This window comes from Scyliorhinus canicula, chromosome 27, assembly GCF_902713615.1.
Source record: "Scyliorhinus canicula chromosome 27, sScyCan1.1, whole genome shotgun sequence".
In the NCBI taxonomy this organism is placed as follows: domain Eukaryota; kingdom Metazoa; phylum Chordata; class Chondrichthyes; order Carcharhiniformes; family Scyliorhinidae; genus Scyliorhinus; species Scyliorhinus canicula.
In genome coordinates, this window is record NC_052172.1 from 8,185,421 (window position 1) to 8,211,609 (window position 26,189).

Here is a 26,189-nt window from a genome sequence, read left to right on the forward strand (position 1 = left end):
GTTCACTGACCCCGTCACTGTTACCTACAAATCGTTGTTTGGTTGGACAGAACTGGAGCATTTTGTTGAAACTTTTCACCTTCACAAGGAGCTAACATTTGGCTGCGAATTCGCGATTGGACGACTTTTGGCTCAATAACCCTCAGCGCGCTAAAAATCACACCGATGACCAATTTAAGGTTGTCGGGCTCACATTGTGGCGCAATTGCATGTACTGGAAGCTGCGTGTGTTCTTTGCAGACAGAAAGAGCATGTACACGCATTGCACCTGTTTCAGCTGAACAGCATAAGTTTTAATTTTTTCAATTAAGGGGTAATTTAGACTGACCAATTCATCTACCCTGCACATCTTTGGGTTGTGGAGGTGAGACCCGCGTGGACTCGGGGAGAATGTGCAAACTCCACAAGGACAGTGATCCAGGGCCGTGATCGAATCCGGGTCCTCGGCGCCATCAGGCTGCAGTGCTAACCATTGCGCCACCATGCTGCCCTCAGCTGAACACAATAACTGTCAGCCATTCACTGGTTCATTCCGCAGGGCGATGGCGTGACCAATCAGGGTCAAGCTGCCTTGTTTAAATTTTCGAACAATGCTCAGCAGTTGACTGTCAACCATCAGTCTACCAATCAGAGTCCGCTTGGCACCCAATCGGCATTTTCTTCTCGTACAGCACAAAAGTTGACGAAAGGTTTAAAAGAGTTTCCAAAACAACGTTTAATGTTTTTTTTTTAATTCATGGCTGTCACTGGGTAGACCCTTGAGTGGCTTACCAGACCATTTCAGAGTCAACCACATCTCTGTTGTTCTGGAGTCACATTTAATAGGTTTTTACGGCAATGGTTTCATGGTTATCATTAGCTTTGTCATTCCAGATTTTTATTGAATTAAATTTCCACCATCTGCCATGGGTGGGAATTGAACCCAGGTCCTCAGAGTGTTACTAGTCCAGTAAAATGTCACTACGTGACCCCCCTCCCCTGGATTGTGAGAGTCCTTCCCGTCTTTTTCCTTTGTTCCCATTTCTTTTATTTTCTTTTGTTTTGGTCCGTGGATCAATAATCGGGATGTGCCTTTAAGCACGTGAAGCAAAGCAGAAGACTCAAAGTTTAAAACAGTCTGCTGGACAGGATGCTGGATTCTCAGGCTTTGGGAGAAGTGTGTCACTCTGCGTCACTCTCACTGTGTCACTCCCGCTCTGCCACTCTCACTCTGCCACTCTGTGTCACTCTCACTGTGTCACTCTCACTGTGTAACTCCCACTCTGCCACTCTCACTCTGCCACTCTGTGTCACTCTCACTGTGTCACTCTCACTGTGTCACTCCCACTCTGCCACTCTCACTCTGCCACTCTGTGTCACTCTCACTGTGTCACTCTCACTGTGTCACTCCCACTCTGCCACTCTCACTCTGTGTCACTCTCACTGTGTCACTCTCACTGTGTCACTCTCACTGTGTCACTCTCACTGTGTCACTCTCACTGTGTCACTCCCACTCTGCCACTCTCACTCTGCCACTCTGTGTCACTCTCACTGTGTCACTCTCACTGTGTCATTCTCACTGTGTCACTCCCACTCTGCCACTCTCACTCTGTCACTCTGTGTCACTCTCACTGTGTCACTCTCACTGTGTCACTCCCACTCTGCCACTCTCACTCTGCCACTCTGTGTCACTCTCACTGTGTCACTCTCACTGTGTCACTCCCACTCTGCCACTCTCACTCTGCCACTCTGTGTCACTCTCACTGTGTCACTCTCACTGTGTCACTCCCACTCGGCCACCCTCACTCTGCCACTCTGTGTCACTCTCACTCTGCCACTCTGTGTCACTCTCACTGTGTCACTCTCACTGTGTCACTCTCACTGTGTCACTCTCACTGTGTCACTCTCACTGCTACTCTGTGTCACTCTCACTGTGTCACTCTCACAGTGTCACTCTCACTGTGTCACTCCCACTCTGCCACTCTCACTCTGCCACTCTGTGTCACTCTCACCCCTCTCCAGGCTGTAGTTTTATCACCAGTGGCATGGACAGGGTGGATAGTCAGAAGCTTTTTCCCAGGGTGGAGGGGTCAATTACTAGGGGACATCGGTTTAAGGTGCGAGGGGCAAAGTTTAGAGGAGATGTGCGAGAGAAGTTTCTTACACAGAGGGTAGTGGGTGCTGGAACTCGCTGCCGGAGGAGATGGTGGAAGCAGGGACGATAGTGACGTTTAAGGGGCGTCTTGACAAATACATGAATAGGATGGGAATAGAGGCATACGGAAGGGTAGAAGCTTTTAGGTTAGATGGGCAGCACGATCGGCACAGGGTTGGAAGTAGAAGGGCCTGTTCCTGTGCTGTACGTTTCTTTGTTCTGTTCTCTTTGTTGTACTCATTTCTGCTTTGTTTGTGTTTTTTTTGTTTTGGTTTTAATTCTTCCTTAGGCCTGGGAGAGACTGGAGAGGGCGGAGCATGAGCGCGAGGTGGCGTTGCGGAATGAGCTGATTCGGCAGGAGAAGCTGGAGCAGTTAGCCCATCGATTTGATCACAAGGCTGCGATGCGGGAGACCTGGTTGAACGAAAATCAGCGCCTGATCTCCCAGGTGAGAGAACTATCCAATTAAACCCACTCGCTTCTGCTCTTCCCCCATAGCCCTGGAAAGAAAAACTCCCCAGGGCGGCACAGTGGGTTAGCTCCGTTGCCTCACGGCGTCGAGGTCCCAGGTTCGATTCTGGGTCACTGTCCGTGTGGGGTTTGCACATTCTCCCCGTGTTTGCGTGGGTTTCGCCCCCACAACCCAAAGATGTGCAGGTTAGGTGGATTGGCCATGCTAAATTGCCCCTTAATTGGAAAAAATTAATTGGGTACTCTAAATTTAAAAACGAAATCCCCGTTGAGTATTTGTTCAAGAATATAGGGACAGGGACAGCACGGTGGCGCAGTGGGTTAGCACTGCTGCCTCACAGCGCCGAGGTCCCAGGTTCGATCCCGGCTCTGGGTCACTGTCCGTGTGGAGTTTGCACATTCTCCCCGTGTCTGCGTGGGTTTCATCCCCACAATCCAAAAATGTGCAAACTCGGTGGATTGGCCACGCTAAATTGCCCCTTAATTAAAAAAAAAATTAAAAAAAATAAAAAAAATATAGGGACAGGAGGAGGCCATTCAGCCCATCGAGCCTGCTCCACCTTTCGATACGGTCACAGCCGAGCGGAAACTTAAGTGCCTTTTACATCCACCACCATCCCCTAACCCTCAATCCGAAATCTGTCAATCTCTGCTTCAAACCATACTCAGTGACTGAGCTTCCACAGCCCGCTGCAAATGGAGAATTCCAAAGATTCACCAACCTCTGGGTAAAGACATTTATCCTCGTCTCCATCGAAGAGAAGCTGACGCGGCTCTTCAGTGAAAAACAGTTCAAGTCAAAAAGCAAGATTGAGGGTGACCTCTCCGGCCTCTTCAACGAGCGGAAAATTCCACATCCCGAGACTGCTGAAGCCAATCTGGCACGACTCTTTGAAAACCAGCTGTCCCTACCAGCAAAATAATAATTTTGTAATTGTGCCCCAGTTCTAGAACGCCCCCCCCCCCCCCCCCCACCCCCCACCCAAGGAAACATCTTCCCTGCATCTACTCCTGTCCGTTCCTTCCAAATATTTTGCCAGCGTGGTTGAGATCGCCTCTCAATCTTCAAAACTCTCAGAGAACACAGGGCCAGTTTCACACAATCATAGAAACTCTACAACGCAGAAGGAGGCCATTTGGCCCATTCAGTCTGCAGGGACCCTCTGAAAGAGCACCTTACCGGGGGCCAATCCCCCACCCTATCGCCGTAACCCCACCTAGGGGTTTTGTCACGAGCAAGGCAATTTATCGTGACCAACCCACCTCACCTGCACATTGACAGTCACGCGAGGTCGGAATTAAACCCGGGTCTCTGGCGCTGTGAGGCAGCAGTGTTAACCACCTGTGGTGAATGTGTAACCACTATAACTCACACTGTACGTTACTGTGTCCCTGTGGGCTCCATCTGTGAGCCGTTGCGCGGCTCTGCCCACAGGGGGAGATGAGGAGCACGTACAGGGCTCCGCCCCCTTCAGGAAGTATAATTGCTGCGGTCCTGCGAGTCCGCCCTCAGTTCAGCACAGTCGCAGGCAGGCTCAGTTGTAAGCCGATTAAAGCCACAGTTTACTTCAACTCGTGTCTCTGGTTGAATTGATGGTCTCATCACCACCACACCACCGTTTGCCCAGTTTCTCCTCATGAGACAGTCCCGCTACAGGTCTGGTGACCTTTTCTCCCACTTCCTCTCTGGCAATATCCTGTCTGAAGGAAGGGGACCAAAACTGTACACAGTGCTCCAGGTGCAGTCTAACCGACACAGTTGAAGCCCTCCCCCCTCGAGTCTATATCATAGAGTCATAGAGTTTTACAGCATGGAGAGAGGCCTTTCGGCCCATCGTGTTTGCGCCGGCCATCAAGCACCTATCCATTCTAATCCCGCTTTCCAGCACTCGCTCCATAGTCTTGCACGCTTTGGTTTTCAAGTGTTTATTTAAACGCTTCTTTAATCTCTGCCCCCTGGGTATTGAACCCTCGACCAAGGGGAGAGGTTCCTCCTTGTCCACCCTATCTATGTCCGTCTGAATTTAATACACCTCGAAGATGATTATCAAAATCTGGTCTGAGCCTCCGCCATTCCCAGTTTTACTTCCCTCACTGATCTGGGTGACACATGCCGCCCGACTTTCCGACCACCCGCTGACCTATTAAAGTGTTGATGCACCATCAATTGGACACAAAACGTAGCTGAGATCCAAACGATAGGCTTTAATGCACAAGATGTGTGCTCGGCGGCAGACGTACAGAAGAATGGCCGACTGCCGGGAAGCACGGGTTCTTATATCCCGCCTTGTAGGCGGAGCTACCTACCTCTCAGCCAATCGGCTGAGAGGCACATGACTTACCCGGGCCAATGGGCAGCGAGTCCTCTGCACCAATAGCAGCTCACTTCCAAGGTACCGTGATGCCCCTAGTCATACTACCACAAGTGTATTGTTTTGGTTTAAATCTATCTCATCCTGTCCAATAGCGCTACAGCTTCCTCATTGTACAATGACATCGGCAACATTCCCTTCTGAAGGTAGCGGTTTTGGGCAGTACCATCAAACCAACCAGAGGGGGTTTCTGCTGTGCATACCGCCCATGGTTCGCTGTGCAGCCACAGTGCTAGCTCTGAATGTTTGAGGTGGATGTCGGGGTGCCTGCTTTGTCCAGGAGGGTTGGAACCGCACTCATCCAGGCAAGGGAACAGTATTCCGTCACACTCCTGACCTGCCGATGGTGAGGAGCTGGGAAAATGGCTTACTCGATGCAGGATTCCAGCCGCGGCATGAACTGGTGTGAGATCAGATTAATCCCATCGAGTGTGGAGTCAGGATTAGCCGGTCAGGAGGTGATAACTCTTCTCTGTCACTTGGGAAGGCGTGAGAGGCTATCGGTGGCATTTGCCTACACCCTCACTACCAACATCCTGGGGTTACGATTGACCAGAAATTAAACTGTGCCAGCGATATAAACACTGTGGCTACAAGAGCAGGTCAGAGGCTGGGAATTCTGGGGTGAGTAACTCACCTCCTGACCCCCCCAAATCCCGTCCACCATCTACAAGGAACAAGTCAGGAGTGTGATGGAATACTCTCTACTTGCCTGGATGAGCGCAGCTCCAACAACACTCAAGAAGCTCGACATCACCCAGGACAAAGCGGCCTGATTGGCACCCCATCCACAAACGTTCACTCCCTCCACCACCGACGCACAGTGGCAGCCGTGTGTACCAGCTACAACATACCATTGCAGGAACTCATCGCGGCTCCTTCAACCGTACCTTCTAAACCCATGACCGTTACCACCTAGGAGGACAAGGGCAGCACAGGAACATCAGGGTGGCACAGTGGTTAGTACTGCTTCTGCATGGCGTCAGGGACCCGGGTTAGATTCCGACCTCAGGTCACTGTCCGTGTAGAGTTTGCGCGTTCTCCCCGTGTGTGCGTGGGTTTCCTCTGAGTGCTCCGGTTTCCTTCCACAGTCCAGACATATGCTGGTTAGGTGGGGTTACGGGGATAGGTGGGGGAGTGGGCCTGGGCAGGGTGGTCTTTCAGAGAGTCGGTACAGACTCGATGGCCTGTTTGGCATTCTTCAGCACTGTAGGGATTCTATGATTCTCGGATCACCTCCAACTGCAAGTTCCCCTCCAAGTCATAGAACAGTACAGCACAGAACAGGCCCTCCGGCCCTCGATGTTGTGCCGAGCAATGATCACCCTACTCAAACCCACGTATCCACCCGATATCCGTAACCAAACAACCTCCCCCCCTTAACCTTACTTTTTAGGACACTACAGGCAATTTAGCATGGCCAATCCACCCGCACATCTTTGGACTGTGGGAGGAAACCGGAGCACCCGGAGGAAACCCACGCACACACGGGGAGGACGTGCAGACTCCACACAGACAGTGACCCAGCCGGGAATCGAACCTGGGACCCTGGAGCTGTGAAGCATTTATGCTAACCACCATGCTACCGTGCTGCCCATCTCACTCACCATCCTGACTTGGAAATACATCGGCCGTTCCTTCACTGTCACAGGGACGAAATCCTGGAGCGCCCTCCCTAACAGCACGGTGGGTGTACCTACACCACATGGACTGCAGCGGTTCAAGAAGGCGGCTCACCACCACCTTCTGAAGGGCAATTAGGGATGATCAATAAATACTGGGCTTAGCCCAGGGGTGGGCAAACTACGGCCCGCGGGCCCATGCGGCCTGCCAAAGGTCTTTATGCGGCCCACCAAGTCATAAAAATAAAAAATAAAACAAAATGTAAAAAAAAATTTTTTTTTTTTTTAAATGTTTTAAAATTTTTTTTTAAGGTTAATGGGGGGGGGGCTGATGGGTTACTGGTATAGGGTAGATACGTTGACTTGAGTAGGGTGATCATTGCTCGGCACAACATCGAGGGCCGAAGGGCCTGTTCTGTGCTGTACTGTTCTATGTTCTATATGAGGCGCCCAGAATCATAACCGGGTGAAGTAATTATTTTACTTAATATACTAAGCGACCCTTTAAAATTGTGAATTTCTGAATGTGTCCCTTGCACGGAAAAGTTTGCCCACCCCTGGCCTAGCCAGTGACGTCCCCAGCTCTGAACGAATAATTAAAAAAACGACGGGCGGCACGGTGGCACAGTGGCTAGCATTGCTGCCTACGGCGCCGAGGACCCGGGTCCGAATCCCGACCCTGGGTCACTGTCCGTGTGGAGTTTGCACATTCTCCCCGTGTCTGGGTGGGGGTTTCACCCCCACAACCTAAAGATGTGCAGGGTACATGGATTGGCCATGCTAAATTGCCCCTGAATTGGAAAAAAATAATTGGGTACTCTAAATTTAAAAAAAAAACACGACACAATCCTTTCTCTCTGATGTACCATCAATTGAACGCGAGACGAGTTGCTGTACAAAAGTATGGCTTTAATCAGCTAGATGTTAGCCCTGCGGTCGATTACAGTATATGGACTTCCGCCGGGGGTACTGGGTATTTATACCCCGCCCTGGAGGCGGGGTTAACTCAGCCTCTCGACCAATCGGGGAGCCGTCACATGACTGGTCTCAACCAATCGGTCGAGAGGCACATGATCGACCAGGGCCAATGGTAAGCTGGTGTTCTGCACCAATGGCAGGCAGCTACGCTAATCATACCACCACACTCTCTGTGACTGATTTCAAGTTTTGATTTTAAAGCGTGGCCGGCTGTTATTGTTGCTGTGATGTGAGGTGTTGGGTGAGGCTGAGTTCTGATTAACCTTTACCTCAGGATAACTTCGGCTACGACCTCCCCGCGGTGGAAGCTGCGATGAAGAAGCACGAAGCCATTGAGGCCGATGTGTCTTCGTACCGGGAGCGAGTGCAGGTGATCACTGAGCTGGCCCTGGAACTGGACTCGGAGAGTTACTACGACAGTAAACGCATCTCCGCACAGAAAGATAACATCCTGCGACTGTGGAGCTTCCTGGAGGAGACGCTGAATGCTCGCCGGGAACGGCTGAAGTTAAATGTATCTCTCCAGATCATCTTCCAGGAGATGGTTCACATGATCGACTGGATGGAGGAGATGCAGGTGAGTCTGACGCTGCCTATGACCCCCCCCACTCCGCCCGCCCGACTCGCACCCTCGTCCTCCCCCCACCCCTCCATCCCCACCCACAAATCCTTCCCCCCCCCCACACTTCCATCCTGCCTCACACAGCCTCATCCGCACCCAATTCCATCCATGAACTCCACTTCTATTCCCCCCTCATCCTCACCCACCCCCGCAACCCCACTCACACCCCCAACCCCAGCCACACCTCCATTCCACCCCTCCCACATACATCCCTCCCCACCCGCCCCCATTCTTCACCCATCCCTTTCCACACCCACTGCCACCCCCCCACCCTCTCAACCCTCACCCCCCCATCTCCCATCCACATCTCCATCGCCTCCGCTTCCATTTCCACCCATCCCTCCCCACACCCCTATCCCCACCCACTCCTATTCCCTCACCCTCTCAAACTCCCCTCTCCCCCCACCCCCCGTCCACATCTCCATCATCTCCGCTTCCATTTCCCCTCGTGCCCCCATTTCAGAGGACAGGATGGTGCCTTAGTGGTCATGCCATTGGAATAGTAATGCAGCGGCCCAGGTTAATGTTCTGGGAGGGGGAGTGGGGGGGGGGGGGGGACGACATGGGTACAACCTCGGCAGCTGGTGGAATTTAAATTCTTTGAAAAAAAAATCCAATTAAGGGGCAATTTAGCATGGCCACTCCACCTACCCTGAACATCTTTGGGTTGTGGGGGTGAGACCCATGCAGACACGGGGGGGGGGTGGGGGGGGGGATGTGCAAACTCCACACGGACAGTGACCCGGGGCCGGGATCGAACCTGGGTCGTCGGCGCCCAGAGGCAGCAGTGCTAACCACTGCGCCACCGTGCCGCCGAATTTAAATTCAATTCATTAAAATCTGATCTCAGCAATGGTGTCCATGAAACTATCACCGATTGTCCTCAAAACCCATCTGGCTCACTTAATGTCCTTTATGGATGGAAATCTGTCGTCCTAACCCGGGCTGGCCTCTATGTGACTCCAGACCCTCTGAAAATGGCCGCTCATGGCCAATGAAGGCAACATGCCTGCCTCTGTTCTGACAGTGTTGCACCATTAACAATGGAGGGGCGTTTACTAGAATGACGTCGGGCATCAGGTTAACTGGGAATCTGGGCTTGCTCTCCTTCGAGCAGAGAAGGTTAAGAAGGGATTTAGTCGAGGCGTTCAAAAATCATGAATGGTTTTGACAGAGTAAATAAAGACAAACTGTGTCCAGTGGAGGGGGATTAGCCAGAGGGTTTAAGGTGATCGATCAAGAAACCTGAGGGAGATTTTCTTCATGACATGACGTGGAGATGCTGGCGTTGGACTGGGGTGGGCACAGTGAGAAGTCTTTCACACAGCGGGATTGGTGCAAGCGATGATGCCCGCTTTTGGCACCGGAATCAGATTCAATCATTACTTTCCAAAGGGATTCGGACAAATCCTGAATGGAATGCGAGGTAACAGGGAAGGAGCAAGGGGTATAGCGCAAGTTTATTTTAGTTCTTTTAAGGGCTGCGGCCGTCGCTGGACTGGGCCAGCATTTGTTGCCTGATGCACGATCAATCGTACAAAGACTAAGGTTGGATACAACTGTGGCTTTATTGCAGTCGGATGTGTGGCCTCCCGCTGCAGCTGGCGAAATGGCTGCTGAATAGAGGACGGGCGGAGGATGGGCGGAGCCAGCAGGCAGGGGCTACCGGCGAACCTGTAGCACAGGTCCCACCTTACATCACCTCATACAGGTGTAACAGTGGTCGACCACATTGCCCATCCCTAATTGCCCTGGAACCGAGTTTCTCGCTCGGCCATTTTGGAGGGCAGTTCGGAGTCCACCACATTGCCGTGGAGTCTGGAGCCACATGTAGGCCAGACCAGGGGTAATGCCAGCAGATTTCCTTCCCTCAAGGACATTAGCGAACCAGATTTTTTTTTTTTTTGGCGACAATGGTTTCGCTGTCGCCATTTACTGAGGCGGGTTTTTCCAATTTGAGATTGTGAATTGAATTTAAACTCGACCAGCCACCACGGTGGGATTTGAACCCGTGTCCCTCGGAGCCTGTCCCAACACCACCAACACATTTCCCAAAATTGGATGGCTCTTTCAAAGAACTGGCACTGACGGTCCTGAATGGTCTGCTCCTGCTCCTGTGATGGGTTTATTTAGGTGAGGGTTTGGGGAGAAGCTGGGTGGTCCCCGGCACTGTGAGGATGAGGAGCATCACGAGCATCGACGCATGGGTACCAACACCGGGATGGAGAAGGGTGTGGGCGGTAACGTGGTGTCGGATGCAGTGGTGGGTGAAGGAAATCTTGAATAATAACGGGAATTTTTTTCAATGGATTTTCTAAACGTCATTGATCCTCTCTCTAGAAAGTGGATTTCTAAACATTTGTGGAGTTTGCACGTTCTCCCCGTGTCTGCGTGGGTTTCCTCCGGGTGTTCCGGTTTCCTCCCACATTCCAATGATGTACAGGTTAGGTGGATTGGCCGTGCTAAATTGCCCCTTTGTGTCCAAAGATGTGCAGGTTAGGTGGATTGGCCGTGCTAAATTGCCCCTTTGTGTCCAAAGATGTGCAGGTTAGGTGGATTGGCCGTGCTAAATTACCCATTTGTGTCCAAAGATGTGCAGGTTAGGTGGATTGGCCGTGCTAAATTGTCCATTTGTGCCCAAAGATGTGCAGGTTAGGAGGGTTGGCCATGCTTAATTGCCCGTTCGTGTCCAAAAGGTTAGGTGGGGTTTGGGGTTCCAGGGATTGGGCAGGGGGAGTGGGCTAGGATAGGGTGCTCTTTCAGAGGGTCGGTGCAGACGTCGCCTCCTTCTGCCCCGTGTGATCCCACTTTGACCTCCAAACGGACTTGGTTCAGGTTGCCATGTTGAAGTTCCGGAGCTGGGATAACGTCCTGTGCGCCCCATTTTATCTCCGCAAATGTTTAGAAAGGACCGGAATATGACCCTCGAGTCATGGAAGTGTCGGGAATGACGTAAACTAGAAAGGTGATCTGGAGCAGGGTGATGAAGAGGGGAGGAGGTAACCACACTGACATTTTGGGTACCTGCCCTGTGGCCATAAATGATCGACACTGGACAAGCTACCTGCGGCCAAAGGAATGATATACATGTGTCTGTATATATCTCGGTGTTATCCCCATAGTAGGGATAGAGGTGCTGGTGAGGTCGGGGTGGTCCTTGGGCAGATGGACCAGAGAAAAGAGAAGGAGGAAGACCGAGATTAGCGAGCGAACATTTTCCTAACATGTCGACGAGAGAGACGAGCGCTGTTATCGTAAAATGTTATGGTGTTGTCTACATTTTCCATGTGAAAACTTAATATGTCATATCGAGGCCGGAGTTCTCCGGCCGTTGTTATTCCCCTTTTCCCGCTGGCTGAGCACCACCGTCAGCGCGGCACGGCTCGGACGGGAAATCGCACTGACAAGCGGCGTGAAGAGAGAATGTCGCCGTTCGCAAACGGCACCTTTGAGAAACACGGGGCTCAGGGTTCGGAGAATCCCGCACCTAGACTGATGTTTCTTCGTAAACCATCTTACAGTACTGACCACTGGTTGACTGGCCGCTAAGGTAAATGTGCCCCCCCCCCCCCCCCCCCCCGCCGCCGAACCCTTCAAATCTTGCGTTGCCAGGGATGCAGATTCTGCCCGGCGGGAGACAACATGGGCCCTCTCCATTGGCCCAGCGCTGACGTGATCCCGCTTTCACTTTTTCCACCTCTTCCCCCAGATGCTGTTGTGTTGGAAGGATTTGGGGAAGCACCTGTTGGAAGCCGAGGACCTGCTCCAGAAGCACGGCCTCCTGGAGGCGGATATCACAGTGCAGGCCGAGCGGGTGAAGGGCCTGAATGCAGCCGCCCTGGAGTTTGCCCAGTTGGAAGGTCAGTGTGTAAGTCAGAGTTATCTGGAGTTGAGGGGGAGTTGAGTCAGCGATTTCCCAGTGTTGTTCCTCACAATTTCCAGCTTCCGCTGCAGAGACTACATCTCAGCAACAGGCTCGCCAGTCATTTCAGTTTAGGCCCAAACTGCTGTTGTGTTGAATTGTGTTTGATCGTGAGGTTTAATGCTGTGGATTAATGAGAACATGATCAAAACTGAACTCTCGTCTCCAGAAACAAGCTCCTAAAAAGCTGCATGTTCCAGCAAAATAATTTACTGAGGGAATTTTCCAAGGAGCAGTACCTGCCCCTCACTTGTCAGCCCCTCACTCCTCAGCCCTTCACTCCTCAGCCCCTCACTTTTCAGCCCCTCACTCCTCAGCCCCTCACTCCCTGCCCCTCACTCCTCAGCCCCTCACTTGTCAGCCCCTCACTCCTCAGCCCTTCACTCCTCAGCCCCTCACTCCTCAGCCCCTCACTCCTCAGCCCCTCACTCCTCAGCCCCTCACTCCCTGCCCCTCACTCCTCAGTCCCTCACTCCCTGCCCCTTACTTCTCAGCCCCTCACTCCCTGCCCCTCACTCCTCAGCCCCTCACTCCTCAGCCCCTCACTCCTCAGCCTCTCACTCCCCTCTCCCTCACTCCTCAGCCCCTCACTCCCTGCCCCTCACTCCCTGCCCCTCACTCAGCCCCTCACTCTCTGCCCCTCACTCCTCAGCCCCTCACTCCTCACCCTCACTCCTCAGTCCCTCACTCCTCACCCTCACTCCTCAGTCCCTCACTCCTCTCCCTCACTCATCAGCTCCTCACTCCTCAGCCCCTCATTCCTCAGTCCCCCACTCCCTGCCCCTCACTCCCTGCTCCTCACTCCTCAGCCCCTCCTCCACCCCTCACTCCCTGCCCCTCACTCCTCAGCCCCTCACTCCTCACCCTCACTCCTCAGTCCCTCACTCCTCAGCCCTTCACTCCTCAGACCCTCACTCCTCACCTTCATTCACGCCCTTCACTCCTCAGCCCCTCACTCCCTGCTCCTCACTCCCTGCCCCTCACTCCCTGCCCCTCACTCCCTGCCCCTCACTCCTCAGACCTTGACTTCCTGCCCCTCAGTCCTCAGCCCCTCACTGCTCAGTCCCTCACTGCTCAGCCCCTCACTCTCTTTCCCCCCACCCTTCAACCCCCTGCAACCTGCTCCTCACTTCTCAGTGCCACTCCTTAGTCTATCAGCCCCCAGCTCCTCACTCCTTGGCCCCTCACTCTCTGCCCCTTAAGTGCAATTTGGGACGGACAACAAATGCCGGGCCCATCCAACATCACATCCCATAAACGAAGCAGGAATATTCTGAATATCAAACTTAGTAAAGAATATATTCCGTCTGCCTCCTGAACCACCTCATCGATCTGCCCTGCTACCTTTAACGGTTTTTGGGCAGGGACCCCGTAAGGTCGCTCTGCCGCTCTGTATCCTCTGGGGTACTTGATGCAGCGCGGCCAATCCATCTAACCTGCACATCTTTGGACTGCGGGAGGAAACCGGAGCACCCGGAGGAAACCCACGCAGACACGGGGAGAACGTGCAGACTCCGCCAAGCCGAAATCGAACCCGGGACCCTGGCGCTGTGTGAGGGCAGCAGTGCTAACCACTGTGCCCCCCCATTATGCCTGGAAGTGAACCACGCCCGAGGGCTGCAGGAGCTCACTCCGCAGTAGGTAACCAGGAGCCAGTCAGGTATTGGTGATCCTGGGCATGTCCGTACATTGGAGGGTCTGAGATAGTTGGTGTCAATGTACCAACAGGGTCGAGTTTAAGTAGCAGTGACACCCAGTGTAACTCAGCCAGTAGCACTGACCGGTGGGATGGTCCTTTCTGAAGGTCTAGCCTCACGGCCGCGCCGTCAATGGGCCAGAGGTACCAGGTGGGCACCAGCCTGGCTTCAGGTTGGGCAATCGCAGCCAATTGGTGATTGCCTCTGGTCAGGATGATAATCCATGACTTGGGCGCTGAAAGTTCTTGGTCCTTCCCGGCCTGAGAATGCGTCCTGGTGATAACCCCGCGGCCAGGAGAGAGTGGCGGGCTAGTGACCATGCAACATGGTGGCAGCGTCGGTGAGAATGCGGCTCCTGAGGTGAGGTAGCGGGTTCAGTTTCCAAGTGTTGGCCTCTTGACTCTCGCCCTCCCTGCCTCGCCTCCTGCGGCCAATTTTTTTTTTGCTTTTTCTCTCAGGTTATCAGCCCTGCGACCCCCAGGTGATCTGCAATCGCGTCCATCACGTCAACAGCTGCCTGGAGGAACTGCACCGGCTGGCGCTGTGCCGCCGGACGGAGCTGGAGGGCTCACGGTGCCTCTGGGCGTTTTTCCAGGAAATGGAGGAGGTGGAGAGTTGGATACATGAGAAGGATCAGGTCATCTCCTCAGCAAACTGCGGCAAGGATTTGAACAGCGCCGCAATCCTGCTGAGCAAGCACAAGAACCTGATGGGGGAGCTGGTGGCCCGCTTCAGCCTCCTGACACAAACCATCACAAAGGGGGAGCAGATCCTGGCGCAGAAACACTTCGGAACGGGCAACATCCAGGAGAGGATCCTGGAGGTCAGGGTTCAGTGGAAAACGCTGGATGAGTTGGCGGCCCTCCGGCAACAGCGCCTCCAGGAGGCGCTGAGCTTCTTCCAGTTCAAGGCTGACGCTGACGATCTGGAAATGTGGCTGCAGGATGCCTACCGCATCGTGTCCAGCGACGACTTCGGGCACGACGAGTATTCCACGCAGTCACTGGCCAAGAAGCACCGGGGGCTGCTGGAGGACATTGGGCGGCACCGGCAGCTGGTACAGGGCCTGCGCAGTCAGGCCATGAGCCTGGCCCCTGAGTACTTGGAGCTGGACGAGGTGCAGAGCCGTCTGTCGGAGGTGGAGGCTTTGTACTCCGAGGTGAAGGATGTGGCCGGGTTACGCAAGCAGTGGCTGCAGGATGCCCTCTCCGTCTATCGCATGTTCAGCGAGGTGAATGCCTGTGAGCACTGGATTGACGAGAAGGAGCAGTGGCTGAACAGCATGGACATCCCAGACACACTGGAGGACCTCGAACTGGTTCAACAGAGGTAAGGGCCGGTTCATGGTCCACTTAAGGGGGAGCTAGGCCCACTCACAGGGAGAGTCCACACCCACTTGGAGTTAGCCCCGCCCATGTGGCTGCAGCCATACCCCCATGGCCATTGCCACACCCACCTGGACCTAGCCCCACCCAGATAGTGTTAGCCCCACCCCCATGACCATTGCCACACCCACCTGGACCTAGCCCCGCCCAGATAGTGTTAGCCCCACCCCCATGACCATTGCCACACCCACCTGGACCTAGCCCCGCCCAGATAGTGTTAACCCCACCCCCATTACCAGTGCCACACCCACCTAGATCTAGCCCCGCCCAGATAGTGTTAACCCCACCCCCATTACCAGTGCCACACCCACCTAGACCTAGCCCCGCCCAGATAGTGTTAGCCCCACCCCCATTACCAGTGCCACACCCACCTAGACCTAGCCCCGCCCAGATAGTGTTAGCCCCACCCCCATGACCAGCACCACACCCACCTGCGGATAAAGCCATGTGGAGCTAGCCCCGCCCAGATGCGTTTGGACCCGCCCACATTCCCAGTGTCACACCCACAAGGGGCAAGCCCTACCCCCATGCCCAATGCCAGTTAGCCTTGCCCACAAGTTAACTGCCACACCCACATGGAGCTAGTCCCGCCCTCACATCCAGTGCCCCTCCCAGATAGCACAAGCCCCACCTACCTGACAAGCCCCATCCATGTGATGCTAGCTTCACCCACATGGAGCTCACGTCGCCCACATGGAGCTTACCCTACCCACGGAGAGTTCTAGCCAGTCCCATTCACACATTTATTAAGCAATTCACCATCGATATTTAAATTAAAACTCTCCCCTGAAATGGAGCACTGGAACCCATCCTGTAAAGAATATTGAACCTGTTTCTATTCCCCATTATCCCTTTCTTCTCCCACGGCTTGGAATCGGTTGATACACAGATTGAGTTCTGGCCTGAGACCAGGCCTGGGTATCGGTTAGAACACCGTTAGAGAACGGGGCCTGGAATTTAGGCCTGGGTACCAGTTGATCCACAGACAGAGACTGGGCCTGAGACCAGGCCTGGGTATCAGTTACTACACAGAGAGAGAACTGGGCCTGAGACCAGGCCTGGGTATCAGTTACGACACAGAGAGAGAACTGGGCCTGAGACCAGGCCTGGGTATCAGTTACTACACAGAGAGAGAACTGGGCCTGAGACCAGGCCTGGGTATCAGTTACTACACAGAGAGAGAACTGGGCCTGAGACCAGGCCTGGGTATCAGTTACTACACAGCGAGAGACCTGGGCCTGAGACCAGGCCTGGGTATCAGTTACTACACAGAGAGAGAACTGGGTCTGAGACCAGGCCTGGGTATCGGTTACTACACAGAGAGAGAACTGGGCCTGAGACCAGGCCTGGGTATCAGTTACTACACAGAAAGAGAACTGGGCCTGAGACCAGGCCTGGGTATCAGTTACTACACAGAGAGAGAACTGGGCCTGAGACCAGGCCTGGGTATCAGTTACTACACAGAGAGAGAACTGGGTCTGAGACCAGGCCTGGGTATCGGTTACTACACAGAGAGAGAACTGGGCCTGAGACCAGGCCTGGGTATCAGTTACAACACAGAGAGAGAACTGGGCCTGAGACCAGGCCTGGGTATCAGTTACTAAACAGAGAGAGAACTGGGACTGAGACCAGGCCTGGGTATCAGTTATTACATAGTTAGAGAACTGGGCCTGAGACCAGGCCTGGGTATTGGTTATTGCACAGATAGAGAAACTGGGCCTGAGAACAGGCCTGGGTATCAGTTACTAAACAGAGAGAGAACTGGGACTGAGACCAGGCCTGGGTATCAGTTATTACATAGTTAGAGAACTGGGCCTGAGACCAGGCCTGGGTATTGGTTATTGCACAGATAGAGAAACTGGGCCTGAGAACAGGCCTGGGTATTGGTTATTACATAGTTAGAGCACTGGGCCTGAGACCAGGCCTGGGTATCAGTTATTACACAGATGGAGAACTGGGCCTGGGAACAGGCCTGGGTATCGGTTATTGCACAGATGGAGAACTGGGCCTGGGAACAGGCTTGGATGGGTTCCAGTTACACAGATGCGTAGTTATCTCAGATTAGCCATCCTCAGCGGTAGCTTCATGTTGGGGTCGTACAGTTGAGTCGCACCTTCAAAGAACTGGGGTGGGGGAATTGTCCCGGCTGTGATCCAGTATTTATATATCCCCTGTTTTTGTTCATGGTTCTCTTCCTGTAGGTTCGAGAGTCTGGATCAGGAAATGAACAGCATGTTGATCCGTGTTGTGGAGGTGAATGAACTCGTCCAGCAACTGGTGGAAAATGGGCATCCCAGTGCCACTGAGGTCCGGGGCTGCCAAGATCACCTCAACAGCAGGTACAGCCCTTTATCCACAGCCTGTCTGGTTGCACGTGTCCAACTGCTTGTGTGAGTCTGCGCGTGTCTGTGTATGTGCATGTCTGTGTGTGTACGTGTGTCTGTGTGTGTACATGTATCTGTGTGTACGTGTCTGTGTGTGTACATGTATCTGTGTGTACGTGTCTGTGTGTACATGTGTGTGTCTGTGTATGTATGTCTGTCTGTGTATGTGTCCGTGTCTGTCTGTGTACGTGTGTCTGTCTGTGAACGTGTCTGTGTTTGCCTGTGTACGTGTGTTTGTCTGTATGTGCATCTCTCTGTGTATATGTGTATGTCTGTGTGGGTGTCTGTGCGTCTGTGTGTACATGTGTCTGTGTGCATGTGCATCTGTCTGTGTGCATATATGTGTGTCTATGTGTTGTGTCTGTCTGTGTGCATATATGTGTGTCTGTGTGTTGTGTCTGTGTGTGTATGTGTGTCTGTATGTCATTGTACATGTGTATGTCTCTGTATACATGTGTGTGCGTGTCTGTGTGTGCGTGTCTGTCTGTATGTGTGTATGTTATCTGTACGTGTGTCTATCTGTGTGCATGTGTCTGTACAAGTGTGTTGTGTGTCTGTACATGTATGTACATGTATGTATGTGTATGTACGTGTGTCTGTGTACATGTGTCTGTCTTTGTCCGTGTGTCTGTGTACGCATCTATTTCTGTATGTGTGTATATGTGTAAATGTGTCTGTGCATATGTCTGTCTGTGTATGTGTGTCAGTCTGTGTGCAACTGTCTGTGTGCACGTGTCTATCTGTGTACGCGTGTCTGTCCGTGTACGTCCATGTGTGCATCTGTCTAATATAAATTATATCAAATTTACTAACAGAAACAGGCCATTCAGCCCAATTAGTCTGTGTCAGTATTTATGCTCCACACGAGCATCTCAATACCTGATTTCATCTGACCCTATCAGCGTATCTGTAAAGGTGCAATTCCACAGAGTTCATAACAAACACAAAAGCTATTTATTCCGAAGAAAACAGCAGCCTAATGGTTGTAACCCGCTCCCAAAATGTGCCCTTGCCTCGGAGAGCACCAGCCATTGGGGTAATTCCACACTTTGAGTCCAGGTTGGTCACACAGGTCATGTGACCCTTACTCTGCTGTGTTGCCCTTGAAGGGACATAAGCACAATGTTGTTCTGTTCTTTCTCCCTTCTGTACAGATTCAGTTTCCCCTTAACTGCACATTTAAGGAGATGAAATGGATGTTTCTGACAGTGAAGGAACAGCAATATATCGATATATTTCCAAGCCAGGATGATGAGCGACTTGAAGGGGAACCTCCAGGTGGTGGGGTCCAGGTTTGGAAGGTGCTGTCGAAGGAGCCTTGTCTGAGGAGTTCCGACAGTGCATCTTGTAGATGGTACACACGGCTGCCACTTTGTGTCGGTGGTGGAGGGAGTGAATGTTTGTGGAATCAAGCGGGGCTGCTTTGTCCTGGATGGTGTCGAGCTTCTTGAGTGTTGTTGGAGCTGCGCTCATCCAGGCAAGTGGAGAGTATTCCATCGCACTCCTTGTCGATGGTGGACAAGATTTGCGGGGGGGGGGGGGGGGGGGGGGGGAAGGTCAGGAGATGATACTGACACACTCTTGCACTCTTGCTTACTCTCTCTCTCTCTCTCACACACACACTTGCATCCTTGCTCTCCCTTTCACTTGCACTCTCTCTCTCTCTCTCCCGCTCACACTCTCACTTGCACCCAGCCCAGATGCAGTCCCTGGGCCCAGCTTCGGGCAAGTCTGATGTTCAATGATCCGGGCGGCAGACACATGGGGAACCCCATCACCTGGAGGTTTCCCTCCAATCCACTCACCGCCCTGACTTGGAAACATATCGGCCGTTCCTTCACTGTGGCTGGGTCAAAATCCTGGAACCCCCTCCCTAACATCACTGTGGGTGTACCTACACCTCAGGGACTGCAGCGGTTCCAGAAGGCAGCTCAGGCATGGGCCACTCGAAGGGAGATTAGAATGGCCGCCTTCTGTGCCGTTAATGACTCTGTGACCTTTTATAACAAGTTTGAGGGGACGAATGGGTCTGTTCCTGTGTGAGGATATGTGTCTGGAGGTACTGGGGTCTGTGTGTGTGCTGTTGGTGTGTGTGTGCATGCGTGCGCGCGTGTGTGTGTGTGTGTGTATGTGTGTGTGTGTGTGTGAGAGACTTTCCTATTCTGGTAATGTTTGAGTGCTGTTTGAATATCTGAATATACATGTGACACACAAGCTTTAAACAGGTACCCAGGAAAACGCCAGGACCTTCGACTCCGACTTCAAGTGACTGTCTGTGCGGAGTCTGCACGTTCTCCCCGTGTCTGCGTGGGTTTCTTCCGGGTGCTCCGGTTTCCTCCCACAGTCCAAAGATGTGTTGGTTGGGTGGATTGGCTGTGCTCAATTGCCCCTCAGTGTCCAAAGACGAGGTGGGGTTTACGGGGATTAGTCTCGGGAGTGGTGGTGGGGGGGGGGGGGGGGGGGGGGGGGGGGGGGGGGGGAGGTGGGGGGATGGATGGGGGGGGTGGGGTGGGGGGTTGGATGTGGGGTGGGGTGGGGGGCTGGATGGGGGGTGGGGTGGGAGGGGTGGATGGGGGGTGCGGTGGGGGGGTGGATGGGGGGTGGGGTGGGCGGTGTGGATGGGGGGTGGAGGGGTGGATGTGGAGTGGGGTGGGGGGCTGGATGTGGGGTGGGGTGGGGGGCTGGATGGGGGTGGGGTGGGAGGGGTGGATGGGGGTGTGGTGGGGGGGTGGATGGGGGGTGGGGAGGGGGGAGTGGATGGGGGGTGGGGTGGGGGGCTGGATGTGGGTGGGGGTGGATGGGGGGGTGGGGTGGTGTGGATGGTTGGGGGGTGGGGTGGGCGGTGTGGATGGGGGGTGTGGATGGGGGGGTGGGGGCTGGATGTGGGGTGGGGTGGGGGGGTGGGTGGGAAGGTGGTGGGGGTGGATGGGGGGGTGAGGTGGGGGGTGGGGTGGGAGTCTGGATGTGGGGTGGGGGTGTGGATGGGGGGTGGGGTGGAGGCTGGATGTGGGGTGGGGTGGGGGGTAGATGGGGGGTGGGGGTGAGTGGGGGGTGTGGATGGGGATGGGGTGGGGGGGGTGGATGGGGATGCGGTGGGGGGGTGGATGGGGCTGGGGTGGGCGGTGTGGATGGGGGGTAGGGAGGGGGGTGTGGATGGGGGACTAGATGTGGGGTGGGGTGGAGGGGTGGATGGGGGGGTGGGGGGTGGCGGGGTGGATCGGGGGGTGGATGGGGGGTGGATGGGGGGGTGGGGTGGGGGTCTGGATGTGGGGTTGGATGTGGGGGTGGGTGGGAGGGTGGTGGGGGTGGATGGGGGGGGGAGTTGGGGGGGTGTGGTGGGGTGGGGGGTTGGATGTGGGGTGGTGTGGGGGGCTGGATGGGGGTGGGGTGGGAGGGGTGGATGGGGGGTGCGGTGGGGGGGTGGATGGGGGGGTGGGGTGGGCGGTGTGGATGGGGGGTGGAGGGGTGGATGTGGAGTGGGGTGGGGGGCTGGATGTGGGGTGGGGTGGGGGGCTGGATGGGGGTGGGTGGGAGGGGTGGATGGGGGTGCGGTGGGGGGGTGGATGGGGGGTGGGGTGGGGGGCTGGATGTGGGTGGGGGTGGATGGGGGGGGTGGGGTGGTGTGGATGGTTGGGGGGTGGGGTGGGCGGTGTGGATGGGGGGAGTGGATGGGGGGGGGGTGGGGGGCTGGATGTGGGTGGGGGTGGATGGGGGGGTGGGGGTGGTGTGGATGGTTGGGGGGTGGGGTGGGCGGTGTGGATGGGGGGGTGGGGGCTGGATGTGGGGTGGGGTGGGGGGGGTGGGTGGAGGGTGGTGGGGGGGATGGGGGGGTGAGGTGGGGGGTGGGGTGGGAGTCTGGATGTGGGGTGGGGGGTGTGGATGGGGTTGGGGTGGAGGGATGGATGTGGGGTGGGGTGGGGGGTAGATGGGGTGGTGGGGTGGGGGGTGTGGATGGGGATGGGGGTGGGGGGGTGATGGGGATGCTTGGGGGGGTGGATGGGGCTGGGGTGGGCGGTGTGGGATGGGGGGGGTGGGGAGGGGGGTGTGGATGGGGACTAGATGTGTGGGTGGGGTGAGGGGTGGATGGGGGGGTGGGGGGTGGCGGGGTGGATCGGGGGTGGATGGGGGGTGGATGGGGGGTGGGGGTGGGGGGTCTGGATGGTGGGGTGGGGTGGGGGGGGTGGGTGGGGTGGTGGGTGGTGGATGGGGGGGTGAGTGGGGGTGTGTTGGTGGGGTGGGGGGTGTGGAATGGGGGGGTGGGGTGGAGGGCTGGATGTGGGGTGGGGTGGGGGTAGACTTGGGGTGGGTGGTGTGGGTGGGGGGTGTGGATGGGGGTGGGGTGGGGGGGTGGATGGGCTGGGGGTGGGCGGTGTGGATGGAGGGGGTGGGGAGGGGGGTGTGGATGGAGGGCTAGATGTGGGGTGGGGTGGGGGGTGGATGGGGGGTGGATGGGGGGGTGGGTGAAAGCCCTGAGCTGCAACTGGATTCCTTGTGCCCCTCGGTGTTGCCATCTGTCGGCGGAAGGAGAGGTTGCGAGGGAGCAAGGGGTGGGATAGGCCCTTACCAAGCTGGCAAACCTAACCCATACCAGCTCACGCACGGCGGCCATTTTCACTGGGCTGGGGCGATGGAATTACCAGCCTGTAAAAAATTATTCCCTGGCATCGCTGGCGAGGCCAACATTTCTGCCATTCCCCTGTGGGACGGGGGACATTACAGAGGCAACCAAGTTGCTGTGGGGTCTGGAGTCACATTGTAGGCCAGACCGGGTAAGGACGGCAGATTTTGCTTTCCCTGAAGGGGCTCTAGAGAACCAGTTGCCACGACAACCAATGATAGTTTCATGGTCAGCATCAGACTTTTAATCCCAGATTTTCATGGGATTCCAAATCCACCATCTGCTCTGGTCCCCAGGCTCTGGGTTGTAAATCCAGTGACCAGGCCGCCAGTCCCCTCCCTCCACTGGAATTAAACAGGTTTTAAGACTCTGGTACCAGGAGGGGAAATTTATTTCGGCCGATCCACCTAACTGGTGCATCTTTGGACTTCTCCCGATAGGTTTTGTAACATTGTGTCCCGGGCCTGTTTGGGATGGATGGGCCCTTTTTTGAGGGCCTTGGCTCCCCATTGGTCAGGAACGGAATATTTAGTAAACTGTCATTCTTTTCCTTCTGCAGGTGGGGCCAGATTGTGCAGTGGTTGACAGTAAAAAGGAGACCAATAATTCTCTGCTGCGCATTCAAATTACTCGCTGGAGTGTAACGAGATCAAGTCCCAGATCGGTGACAAGCGGAAAGCCATCGAGTCGACGCAGTACCTCGGCAACGACTTCGCCGGGGTGGTCGACCTCCAGAGGAAGCTGTCCACCATGGAGGGGGCCCTGGCTGTGGTCGAGCCGAAGCTGATTGGCTTGCAGCTGGAGGCGGAGAGCTTGGCCGCCGCCCACCCGGCCCAGGCGATGGAGATCCTGATCCAGTTCGAGGAGATCAGCGAGGAGTGGGAGCAGCTGAAGCGGGCGCTGCAAGGCTGCGAGGACTCCTCAGCGTCGCCGGCAAGCTGCAGCAGTTCATCCAGGACCTGGACAGCTTCTCTCGTGGCTCGCCCAGACGCAGGCCGAGACGGTGTCCGAGGAACTGCCAACACGCTGGGGGAGGCCGAGGCTCTCCTCAGGCACCACGAGGCGCTCAGAGAGGAAATCAGGCAACACGACGAGGACTACCAGAAGATTCTGGCGGTGAACGAGCTGGTGGCGTTGGATGAGGCCGAGTTCCCCCTCCTCTCCATTCAGCAGTGGCTGCAGAAGCTACAGGCCGGCTGGAAGAAGCTGCAAGACATGTGGGAATGCAGACAGGAGGTGCTGCTCCAGTCCCACATTTACCATCTCTTCCTGCGGGATGTGAGGCAGGCCGAAGGCTTCCTCAACAGCCAGGTGAGCGACTGGCCCTCTGACCTGTCCACCGATCTGTACACAGTTGCTTTCCATTCCTTTTTTGACTGCAACAATCACCTCCTACTCATTGAGCCCAGAGTCACCTACTCTGGGCCTCAATGCAAACACTTTAGGGGCAACACGGTAGCATGGTGGTTAGCATGAATGCTTCACAGCTCCAGGGTCCCAGGTTTGATTCCCGGTTGGGTCACTGTCTGTGCGGAGTCTGCACGTCCTCCCCGTGTGTGCGTGGGTTTCCTCCGGGTGCTCCGGTTTCCTCCCACAGTCCAAAGATGTGCGGGTTAGGTGGATTGGCCATGCTAAATTGCCCGTAGTGTCCTAAAAGTAGGTTAAGGGGGGGGTTGTTGGGTTACGGGTATAGGGTGGATACGTGGGTTTGAGTAGGGTGATCATTGCTCGGCACAACATCGAGGGCCGAAGGGCCTGTTCTGTGCTGTACTGTTCTATGTTCTATGTTCTATTGGGGTCATATCGAGTCTCACTGTCTGATATTGGGGTCAGTATCTAGTCTCACTGTTTCTATGGCTATGACTCATCTTTCATTCTCACTCCACAGTATAAATATTTCCCACTTTCTCTGTCTGTTAGCTTTGACAAAGATTCATCAGACTCGAAACATAAGCTCTTTTCACTCCCTACAGCTGCTGCCAGACTTGCTGAGATTTTCCAGCATTTTCTCTTTCGTTTTAGATTCCATCATCCGCAGTAATTTGCTCTTCTCTAGTCTCACTGACTGATATTGGGGTCAGTATCGAGTGTCAGTGACTGATTTTGGGGTCAATATCGAGACTCATTGTCTGATATTGGGGTCAGTATCGAGTGTCAGTGTCTGATATTGGGGTCAGTATCGAGTCTCACTGACTGATATTGGGGTCAGTATCTAGTCTCACTGACTGATATTGGGGTCAGTATCTAGTCTCATGGTTTCATATTGGGGTCAGTATCAAGTCTCACTGTCTGATATTGGGGTCAGCATCTAGTCTCACTGACTGATATTGGGGTCAGTATCTAGTCTCCCTGTCTAATATTGGGGTCAGTATCGAGTCTCAGTGACTGATATTGGGGTCAGTATTGAGTCTCACTGTCTGATATTGGGGTCAGTATCGAGTCTCACTGTCTGATATTGGGGTCAGTATCGAGTCCCAGTGTCTGATATTGGGGTCAGTATCAAGTCTCACTGTCTGATATTGGGGTCAGTATCGAGTCTCACAGTCTGATATTGGGGTCAGTATCAAGTCTCACTGTCTGATATTGGGGTCAGTATCGAGTCTCCCTGTCTAATATTAGGGTCAGTATCGAGTCTCAGTGACTGATATTGGGGTCAGTATCGAGTCTCACTGTCTGATATTGGGGTCAGTATCGAGTCTCAGTGACTGATATTGGGGTCAGTATCGAGTCTCAGTGACTGATATTGGGGTCAGTATCGAGTCTCACTGTCTGATATTGGGGTCAGTATCGAGTCTCAGTGACTGATATTGGGGTCAGTATCAAGTCTCACTGTCTGATATTGGGGTCAGTATCAAGTCTCACTGTCTGATATTGGGGTCAGTATCGGGTCTCACTGTCTGATATTGGGGTCAGTATCGAGTCTCAGTGTCTGATATTGGGGTCAGTATCTAGTCTCCGTGACTGATATTGGGGTCAGTATCGAGTCTCACTGTCTGATATTGGGGTCAGTATCGAGTCTCAGTGACTGATATTGGGGTCAGTATCGAGTCTCAGTGTCTGATATTGGGGTCAGTATCGAGTCTCAGTGACTGATATTGGGGTCAGTATCGAGTCTCCCTGTCTAATATTAGGGTCAGTATCGAGTCTCAGTGACTGATATTGGGGTCAGTATCGAGTCTCACTGTCTGATATTGGGGTCAGTATCGAGTCTCACAGTCTGATATTGGGGTCAGTATCGAGTGTCACTGTCTGATATTGGGGTCAGTATCGAGTCCCAGTGTCTGATATTGGGGTCAGTATCGAGTCTCCCTGTCTGATATTGGGGTCAGTATCGAGTCTCAGTGACTGATATTGGGGTCAGTATCGAGTCTCAGTGACTGATATTGGGGTCAGTATCGGGTCTCACTGTCTGATATTGGGGTCAGTATCGAGTCTCACAGTCTGATATTGGGGTCAGTATCGAGTCTCAGTGACTGATATTGGGGTCAGTATCGAGTCTCACTGTCTGATATTGGGGTCAGTATCGAGTCTCACTGTCTGATATTGGGGTCAGTATCGAGTCTCAGTGTCTGATATTGGGGTCAGTATCGAGTCTCACTGTCTGATATTGGGGTCAGTATCGAGTCTCACTGTCTGATATTGGGGTCAGTATCGAGTCTCACTATCTGATATTGGGGTCAGTATTGAGTCTCACTGTCTGATATTGGGGTCAGTATCGAGTCCCAGTGTCTGATATTGGGGTCAGTATTGAGTCACACTGTCTGATATTGGGGTCAGTATCGAGTCTCAGTGACTGATATTGGGGTCAGTATCGAGTCTCAGTGACTGATATTGGGGTCAGTATCGAGTCTCACTGTCTGATATTGGGGTCAGTATCGAGTCTCACTGTCTGATATTGGGGTCAGTATCGAGTCTCACTGTCTGATATTGGGGTCAGTATCGAGTCTCAGTGTCTGATATTGGGGTCAATATCGAGTCTCACTG

At 54.2% G+C, this 26,189-nt stretch overlaps 1 protein-coding gene across 1 annotated transcript in view; it reads left to right on the forward strand.

The window, feature by feature from the left end:
• LOC119957859 (spectrin beta chain, non-erythrocytic 4-like) overlaps positions 1 to 26,189 on the forward strand; it is a 225,308-nt gene that overhangs the window by 62,277 nt on the left and 136,842 nt on the right. Inside the window, 10 exon segments of the mRNA XM_038786016.1 lie at positions 2,424 to 2,582; positions 7,852 to 8,154; positions 11,909 to 12,059; positions 14,277 to 15,147; positions 17,405 to 17,542; positions 22,765 to 22,809; positions 22,811 to 23,121; positions 23,124 to 23,174; positions 23,177 to 23,227; positions 23,230 to 23,516. Of these exon segments, the coding sequence (XP_038641944.1) occupies positions 2,424 to 2,582; positions 7,852 to 8,154; positions 11,909 to 12,059; positions 14,277 to 15,147; positions 17,405 to 17,542; positions 22,765 to 22,809; positions 22,811 to 23,121; positions 23,124 to 23,174; positions 23,177 to 23,227; positions 23,230 to 23,516 (2,367 nt within the window).